This window comes from Chelonus insularis, unplaced genomic scaffold, assembly GCF_013357705.1.
Source record: "Chelonus insularis isolate UGA/USDA-ARS -01 unplaced genomic scaffold, ASM1335770v1 contig_493_pilon, whole genome shotgun sequence".
NCBI lineage: Eukaryota > Metazoa > Arthropoda > Insecta > Hymenoptera > Braconidae > Chelonus > Chelonus insularis.
Window position 1 is genome coordinate 303,316 of NW_023276609.1, and position 9,649 is coordinate 312,964.

General features: G+C 30.5%; 1 protein-coding gene across 1 annotated transcript; it reads right to left on the reverse strand.

The window, feature by feature from the left end:
• Positions 1-6,181: 6,181 nt before the first annotated feature.
• bap (bagpipe) lies at positions 6,182-9,649 on the reverse strand. Its single transcript, XM_035088302.1, has 3 exons — positions 8,909-9,649; positions 6,957-7,173; positions 6,182-6,687 (listed from the first exon to the last, which is right to left on the reverse strand). Exons 1-3 carry the CDS (start codon positions 9,411-9,413, stop codon positions 6,345-6,347), a joined length of 1,065 nt encoding a protein of 354 aa, XP_034944193.1. The 5' UTR covers positions 9,414-9,649; the 3' UTR covers positions 6,182-6,344.

Below are 9,649 nucleotides of genomic sequence, written 5' to 3' on the forward strand. Positions count from 1 at the left end.
CTGTGATGAGGTCTAATTTAATAATTACTTCTAGAGCCAAGAGCTATGATTTTCTCACTAACAATTATAGATATCTAGGCTAAGCTTTAATCCTACCAGACTTTTTGTCTATAATCTTTTGTTTTCGCACCTGCTATATTTATCGTTGACACCTGGAGAATATTTTTTTATTCATTGGCTTGATAATTTACATAACATCTATTCAATTGCTGTATGCTCTATTAGAATAGATAAAACTCATTTATAGTAGAAATACGACATTAATGAAACAACTTGTTAGACTCACACGCGACAGTCGCTACTTCTTAATGATAGGTATAGTTATTATACGCAACTCACGTGTATTATTGTTACGTGCAATATCACTTAGCACTATAATTTACTATAATAATAAAAGAAGAATCGATGGTAATTTGCTATTTTTCCTAGCTATCATTGAGGTGATAATTTACCTGAATATTAGATAAGATGTCATGCGTTTTTTCATATTAATCATCTATTTTCATTTATATATAATCATTTAATATTCGAATCAACCCGGAAAGCAAGTTAAATTAGTTGAAAAAAGAGTCAGTTATAGTAGAAATTTTTATTACCAACACGACATTCTGATTTAAGTTTATCATGTGAGGGTAATTGAAATGTTGATAGTAAAAAAGGTTTCTGTCAAGATTTCTACTATATTTTTCAACTGGTAACTCTCTTTTACCATTTGAGATTACAGAAGACTGCAATTTTACCTAAAATTATAAAGTGGAAATTTTTTTAAATACTTCTTGTATCAGTCAATGATAATACTTTTAATCATTTATTGTTGGAGATTTAAATTACAAGGCTTATCGTTACTTTATAAAAACAGTAACTATTTGATTGAAGTCAATAAAGTAGAGCAAATAATTAAATTATTATTTCTGATTGCAATTCTTAGAAATTAAAAATAGGATCGACTTAAAATCCGACTTCTATCCGTCATTCTGCTAACGTTTGAAGACCCTACATTTAAAGTCTAAACAATTAAGAAGTAGTAGAGAACTATTATTGAAAGCGAAAAAGACTAAAAAATAAAAGAGATATATGTAAATTGAAAAACAATTACTGTAGCGGCTGTCACTCCACCGCGAGTTCGTTTGCCGGTTTACCAGTCATCTGTTTCTACAAGCTCGTTTATTTTTCTAAAATGGCCGCTAAAATACGATGTTGCCACAGACCCTCCTGGTAATTTGAACACTATTTATAGATGAGAACATTTAAATCTTTAACTCAATAATTGAGTGTAGTAAATCAAAATTCCATATCATCAAATTTTTAGAGAGGTGATCTATTATGGGATGATTATTTCTCATCATCATTCTTGAAAACATTGCTACAGTTAATAATAACAAGTAATAATATCAGAAATTATTGGTTCCACATTTCCGTCTGTTTAGTAGATTGGTTTATAATTCGTATTTAAGGACGAGGTTTCATAGCTATATGACATTGGCGATATTCCAAGATGTTCTTCTTGTTCATACAACTATAACGATGTGGCTTGTATATACCCGGCTTGTTCATTGAAAGAGCTACTCTGGATAACATCTTTCGTATACCGTTTACAGAAACACAACAGAATCAAGCTCTTTGTTCAGTGGTAATTGTTTGATCGTGATTACATTAAAGTAAGATATTTGAGCTTGGGTTGAACATTTTTATGGAGGTTTCGCTCAATTCTTCGTGCTCATTCCACTGTATATAACTCGATTATAAAAATTACATATTCATGATTTGATACTCTTTTTGAACTTTGACCAGTCAATTTTTCTTCCTTTTAATTTAAAGTACACTCCTAAATCTATTGATCGATCTAAGATTGATAATTTGATCCTATTATTGTTGAATTAAAGAATAATTTATTTATTATTTTAACTATCATGCAATAACCTCTTACTCCATTACAGCTATTGTGAGAGAGCGATCTTTTAAACGTCTTTCTAATAATTTATAACATCAAAACAATAATTGAAAATTGTTATCAATATTGAAGAAACGTTGAATATAATCAGGATAAAATAGAAATTACCTCAATTAAAATGTTTTTATTTTTCAGACAATACAAAAGACATTTTCCTATCATCTTTCCCCGCCTTATTTCTACTCCATGAAGCGCTGTTGATTGGCTTAGTCGATCGACAATTTTCTTGGGCGCCGGATTCGCCACGAAAAATCACTAAATTGCCTCTTTGATACTCAGTCGTTTGAAGCAGTAAAACGTTTTCCTTCCACCAATCGACCACCGATAATTTCGCCAACTCCCTCCCTTTCTTTTTTTTTATCATCTTTCGTGCTTCCTCTACTGTCTTTCTTATTATCGAAAAAATAAATTTTCCAGCTTTGATATGTTTTTTTTTTCGTCGAAGAAATTTGATCACTTTTTCCATCGTCATTTTAAGAGAAGACGTCAATCGCATTACGAAACTCCTCATGAATTTTATTCACAAGTCCTATCAGGCGCCCACACTCTCGTCAACTACAATTCAAGAATATAACTCATACTCCCTAATACACCAAGAGAATTACTGGTTCCAAGTTCGAGATTTTCTTGGGAGTTTTCAGCGTGATGAAATAGCGTCCTCATACTTTTCACCAAGTTATCGTGACAAGACTCCACTTTTTGGATGTTCTTTTACTTTATATTGCCCTTCATACGTACCTATCTCACTGCTGTTACGTGCCTCAATCAGAATCGTTGCCAAGGGAACGACAGGATTGTATAATATACTCAGAAAGATTTGTCAAAATATTTTTTCATTTTCAGCAAAAAATTATTAATATTTATTAGAAATTGAAGTACCAATAAATTAGGTCCTGATATATAATTCAAGTCGCAACTTTATTAACATACAGATAAATAAATTCATCATCAATCGTCTGAATTAGAATTATTACAATTGATTGAGTGTAAAAATAAATTAAATCTTATCTTTTATAATTCTGGAGGTTCCAACTCATTTCTAATCCAAAATTAATTATTTTTTTATGCAAAGAATAATTTTTTATTATTTCTAATTGATTTAAAGTAACAGCAAGCTATAAAAAATGTTTGTTAATGATTTTTAATAAATACAGAAACATAATAATTCTAGAATAAATCGCAAAAAATTTGATTTAATAACAACTTGTAGTATTCTTTAGAACCTGAGAGAAATTTTCTAAAGAGTTGATCAAGTGCGAACTTTTTCACCCTTTTAGATCTTGTTATCTAATTATTTCTTCGGTCAATAATATAGTTTCCTCAAATGAAAAAAAAATAATATTTTATTACAAGTATATCATCAGCTATAATGTCAATGAATCTATTATACATGAGCTGTTCTTTTTTAATGTTAAATATGAAAGCAAGTAATAGAAGCTCGTTGAAAGATGTACAGATATACTCCAGTTTCAACTCTAAGAGAAATTTTACCACTAGACAGCCAGACATATTAAATATTTTTCATCATATAACAATTGAAAAATCTCTGGCGTATATACGAGCGTGAAATTGACGTCGATTATACTTTCAAATACACGCAGTTACGAATTGCCGTGATTGTAAGAGGAACGACCGTAGAGAAATCAAAGCTTTTTTTATATTCCTCCCACCTTGTAATGACTCGTAAAAAATTGATAATCGTTTCGAGTTTAGAGACATGTAAGTACTAGACCAACATGAATTTTTCCATGGGAATTTTTCAGACTTTAACAAGTTGAGAATTTTTAATTGATACTTGGGTATGCAATTTTCTGTTGAGGAAAGCATTTATCTACATACATCTATATATAGTATGCTGCTCTCAGCTATAAGAGCTTTGAAGGAAGAGTAAAAAGAGGGATGAGGATCTATCGAGGGTTCAGCCCCCGTCGGACGTGCTGTTAGCAGCTAATGAAAATTAGCTTTAGTCACTTGATTGAGCGTTAAATCGTTCCTTTCGTGTTTCGGTAGTCTGACACTGCTGTCCTCATCCCTCCATTATTTTCTTTACTGCGATAAAGTTGACGAACAACTACTCAATGATTTAAACTTCATGAATGTGTCGTTTTTCGTTTTATTTAATTACTTTGAAAGCTTATATACATGTGGAGGAAATTCTATAATTACAATTGCTCTGCTAATTAAAATATTGAAAGTACGCTAATATGTTTTTAAAAAAAAAATCTTTTCACAATAAATACCTTTCTTACCTTAAATCAATGAATTTTTTCTTGAAAAAAGAAATTCTATAATTTTTGCGTATTTATTTTTCTACACGATTATTGAAATGAAACTTAATGAAATATTTTAGTAATTGAAAAATATTATTATCATTTTTATTTATAGATAAACTCTTTTATAATTCCGCAGCATCGTTTTTTTACAGATGGACCTAAAGAATAATAAATATTGTGTAGTCTTGAAATCATGATTTCTTTTAGCTTCAACTATTTATTCATTTTTAAAGTAGGGTTCATCCATTGGTCTATACACCCTATCCATTAATTTCGCAGTCATTTGCGCTATTCCATTTTCAAAGCTTTATGAAAAAAATTCTTGTACAATAAATCTATTAAATACATCTTTAATGAAATTAAATCAACCACATTCTTTAAAAAAATTTAATTTATTTATTTAAAAATGTTTGCTTTATACTTGATCATTTTTTTTTGCATATCAAACTCAACTTAAACAATGGAGTGCAAATTATACAAGTTTATCATTATAGGAAGCATCTTGAATGCTAATAAAAAGCCAGTGAAGCTCTACAGATCTCTGCCATGTCAGCCACTGAATGCTTATGGCTGGCAATTGTTTATAAATACTCGTAAACACAACGGTAATGATTTGCAGTAGTACAAAGTATATATCAGCGATCAATAAAATTCTTGGAATGAATTTTATTCATATTCAACAACGCTTAATTGTAATTCATTTTCAAGTTACGAATTTAACTACAAATACGAATAAATGAACGTCGGCACTGATGACAAGTAAAGAAATATATATATTATGTAACTCTTTTGCCAGTACCGGATGAGTATAAAATCCCAGAGGTTTTTACTTCCAGTGACGACGGTCCCTGACGATCTTAAACTCTCTCCGGACTCGTCTTTACGTCTGAATAAACATATCTGATGTCTACCCGGGCCACCCAGTCAGAACTATTAAAACACTTATTGGGAAAAAATCACTTCTGTCGCGGCTCAGTTAATACACCCTTTTTCGGAAATAAAAAATCACATGAGAGCTTCGATGTGGATTCGTTTAAATAGTGTTGAGTATTATTTCAAGTACTTAAGACAGAGATAGTTTTGAAAAAAATTGCTTACATTTGGAATGACATATGGAAGAATTTAGTAGCAAAAATTATATAAAAATAACAACCTTGCATTTAGAAATAACATTTTTTAACAGCTATCAACAGTTGAAGAATTTCTATAAGCTTAGGACAGTTAATAAAATTTTTTTATTATCCAAAACATTTTATTCAATACACTTATAAAAAAAGGCAATAAAATATTTCAATTAAAAAGACCCAAAAGTTAATTATTTAATTAAATAAATAAATTACTTGAACCTTTAATTAAATGTTTAATTTATTTATTGATTTGAAATGATAAAGATGAAATATTATTAATGTTTTATTTGAAGTCATAATTGTACTTTCATAATATAAATAAATTTATTAGAATAAAATTTATCAATCAATTGTCACCATCATAAACAAGCAGGAAGAAGCCTTGAAATGATTACTGCATCCACACATATTTTCGTATCAGACACCCATTCGACAAAATTTCTATTCAATGTGTGAATATGATGGTTCATTGAACTAACATTTAGTTCCAAGGGGTTGTCGACAGCAATTTACAACGATATAGCTACGCCTGAGTACATCCGGGTTCAGTTACTTGTGTACAAATTCAATGTATTGAAATTTGTGAAAGCTGGATTTAAAATCAAGTATACCAACGATTGATACAAATAAAATATACTGGAAAATAAAGGTGTGTAAAATAGTTTAAATAATTTATCGTGATTTATACATTTATTTACAAGCTAATATACATAAATTTTTCTAACCACATAATTATGTCAATAGTAAGTACATTATTTCAAGACGTCACATGATGATTTATCGTTAATATCTATCAAGAACAATGCATCTGTGTTGCATACGTCTATTATTGAATATTCATTTAAATAATTAAGTAAAAGTCATGATCATGCTATTACCAATACATACATTGAAAATGACAATTGAATAGTGCTTTGCTCCCTCTTATATATATATATATATATATTTAACTAAGGATTGTATTTCATTTTATGACAACGTCAGAGCGACTAGTTATTTATCGTCATTCATCTTGGACATTTGAGCCTCTTGTGAGATTTGTTCCAGCTCTGGGATACTGGTCTGCACCTGTAGCTGAGGCGAATGTAGGGGAGGACATAGAAGTGGATGATAGGGTAGGCAGTAGTATGGAAATGCGTTAAAAGCTTTACTTGATGGGTGGATTTGTGGTGGACATGAGATTTGTCCAGATAGCTGTAATCCGGAATTACGCAGATGAGATAATCCTCGTAATTGTTCGTCAGGATGCACCAGTACCCGTACTGCCACTCTTCTTGCTGCATTGGAATTAACTAGAGCTCCTAATTCCTGTTGTTGTCGTCTTTTGGTTTTGTACCTGTTCAATTAGTTCATTTAGTTTGTTTTCTTATTCGGAATTGGAGCATGGAAATTTTCTTTGGCTTTGAAATGCTACTTCTTATGAATGTAATTTTTTTTTATTTTCACATCTGTTTTTTATTTTTGTTTGTTCATTGTTTTTTCAATTTATTCTTTATAGAATAAGCTTACATTAATTTTATAAATTATCTTTTTGTATTCAAATTAAATCAAAAAAAAAAATTGTTCGTTTTAATTGTTAATTTAGTATGAAAAATATATCTTTACCTTCGATTTTGAAACCAAATTTTAACTTGAGTCTCTGTGAGTTTCAGTCCTCGAGCAAGATCAGCCCTTTCTGGTCCAGAGAGATATTTCTGTGCAGCAAATCGCCTTTCCAACTCATAAACTTGAGCATGTGAGAAAGCAGCTCTACTTCTCTTTTTCCTATTCTGCAGTAATTGTCCATGTGATTGATTGTCATATAAATCATCCTCCATTTCATCTGTAATCAAATCAATATTCATCCTTTCACTTTAATCTTAAAAGCCAAATGAAATGACAAAGATTGTCATGTGTTCGTACGAAAAATAATTATAGTAGAAATTATATGAGATAAAGAAACAAGTGAGATACGTTTGAAGTCTTGTTTCAAACGTTTAACTGCACGTGCCGTTGTTTACTTGTTCATACTCGGCAATTCCTCTTTGCTAACCAGAGCCAGGTACCTCACCCAAACTGTTTAGTCTCGCGTGCCATAATATTCAATACCCTTTTATTTTAACGTAACAAGATTATGATTGATTTTCAATTTTTACATAATTTTAATTTTTAATGATAAAATAATTTTTCAATAATATTCCATGATTTTGAAGTAGTATTTTTCCAAAATATTCTATAAAAAATTATGATAAATTAAAATAGTAAAATTTAGATTATTAAAATATAAAAAAAACCAGTTTGTCTTTCAACTCACTGTGCTCCAGAATAAGTAAGAAAAAAAGAGTACCTAAGAATTTTTTCATTGTATATCATTCATTGGAAAAAATAACAATAAAACGATGCAAATCTAAAATCAACTCAAAAAAAAATTTTTTTATTAAGGTTTAAAAAATTTATAATAAACCAAATAATTATTTTACTGTAAATAATTTGTTATAAATCAAAAGGTTCCTTCTGTGATATTTAAAATCAAAAGAATCAATGAAAATTATTCTTAATAATTGAACGAATAAAATAAGCTGATCCTTCCTCTTTACTAGTCAAAGATTGACTGAATCGACGGACAGTCACTTTTAGAAGGGGATGAAGTTATGTTTGTGGAAGATGGACATAAGCAGCGGAAAAGAGCTCAATCAACTTTCATCGTAATTTAATACGTTCCCCACCTTATTTGTGATAAACGTATCATAATAGTTTTGATAAGAGCTCCCAAATGGAAGTATATAGAGGAGATCAGGAAGTCATGGTAAGTGAATGTGGCAAAAATCTCTGGATTAATGCTATAAAGCTGTCTTTAAGGGTGATAGCATTATAGAGGATAGACGCCGAAAAACGAGAGGGATCTGACGGCAAACCAACAAGTGTAAGAGGCTGGCTATAGTAGTTCAAGCCACTTGTGACGTCTGCCTGGTCGAGTGCCACTTATGCTACTAAAATTACATTCAATTACGTTATCTACGTAGCTCGGGTTAACTTAAAAAACTCTCGAGGACGAAAGAGGTCTTATATCTGGGATCCTTATTACATTCGTCTTTTCATTATAGATGATTCAAGCTCTCATATCAGTGGAGTTGGAATTTGCTAAAAATCTTGGACACCTTGCTTTGTTGGAGAACTCAATTCTCTATATTCACTTAACTTGGAGGAATTGAAGATCTCCAGAAGACATGCAGATAGATAGATAGATAGATAGATAGATAGACACTTATTGTACAAAAAGATACATAGAATAATTTTGTTATCATAGATTACTTTGGTTATTGCTCTAAGATCCTAGCTAGAAGTTAACGACAGCTTCCAACAAATTGGAATAAGAGTTTGATAGAGGAACTATTTATTATTAATTTATTTACTCAACGAATTTATCAATTACTAACAATTATTTAATCATATAATACTTTTATCTTTTAAAAATTACAATAATTATAGTTTCAGTGTAATCAAATCAAGATTTCAATATAAATGAAACTTAAAAATCCGAAACACTTATTTATTTTGATTTAAGCCATTTAACTTACCAAGATATTTGCTTTTGCTCATATCTAAAGCCTCATCTTGCTGGCGATTAGTTGACTCCCTCGATTCTTTAATCCTTCGAAACCCAGCAATACCTCCAAGACCATCCAATCCTTCAAATCCCGTTCTCGTAACAGTTGGAAGACCATTAAAATTCGATAAATTTGTCTGGACTAGATTTCTCCTCAATATATCCAACTCTCGAGTCACACTTGTTCTGCTTTCTGGAGATGATGATCTTTTGGCAAAAGCTGATCCACTAGATAATCGGGAATCATGATCAGCCACTGATCCACCAAGAATCCTATCGTATCTCTGATTGTCTAGCGGTTGCTCCAAAGTTTCTTGGGTTTTGTAAGTTTCTCCAAAAGCCACCGGACGGATTTCGGTTTGGCCAACTTGATAGGATGAATTACTTAAAATGTGATCGATGCTGAATGGTGTGGGCTGAGTTGACAATGATGGTTTGGAGGAATTTGATATGATCTCGTTGGTTTCAGCTGCCATTCCTCTTCATCAAATACTGATATAAAAAATAATATTAAAAAAAATCACATTGGTTGTAAAAAATAAACTATTTTTTACAAAACACCCATCAACATAATTAAAAAAAAATTAGATTATCAACTGAATAATAAATTTAATGTTAATAGTCAGTAGCAAAAATATAATTGATTGAAAAAATATATCAGTACGGAAATTAACACTTAGTTTATTCACTGACAATCACTTGTGCCACTAAA

Bases quoted from the DNA above. Each gene is read 5' to 3' on its own strand.
- bap (XM_035088302.1), bottom strand. From the start codon at position 9,413: ATGGCAGCTGAAACCAACGAGATCATATCAAATTCCTCCAAACCATCA. The intron at 7,174-8,908 runs GTAAGTTAAATG...ATTTGATTACAG, and splicing joins GAGCAAAAGCAAATATCTTG to ATGAAATGGAGGATGATTTA. The intron at 6,688-6,956 runs GTAAAGATATAT...CTAATTGAACAG, and splicing joins ATTTGGTTTCAAAATCGAAG to GTACAAAACCAAAAGACGAC.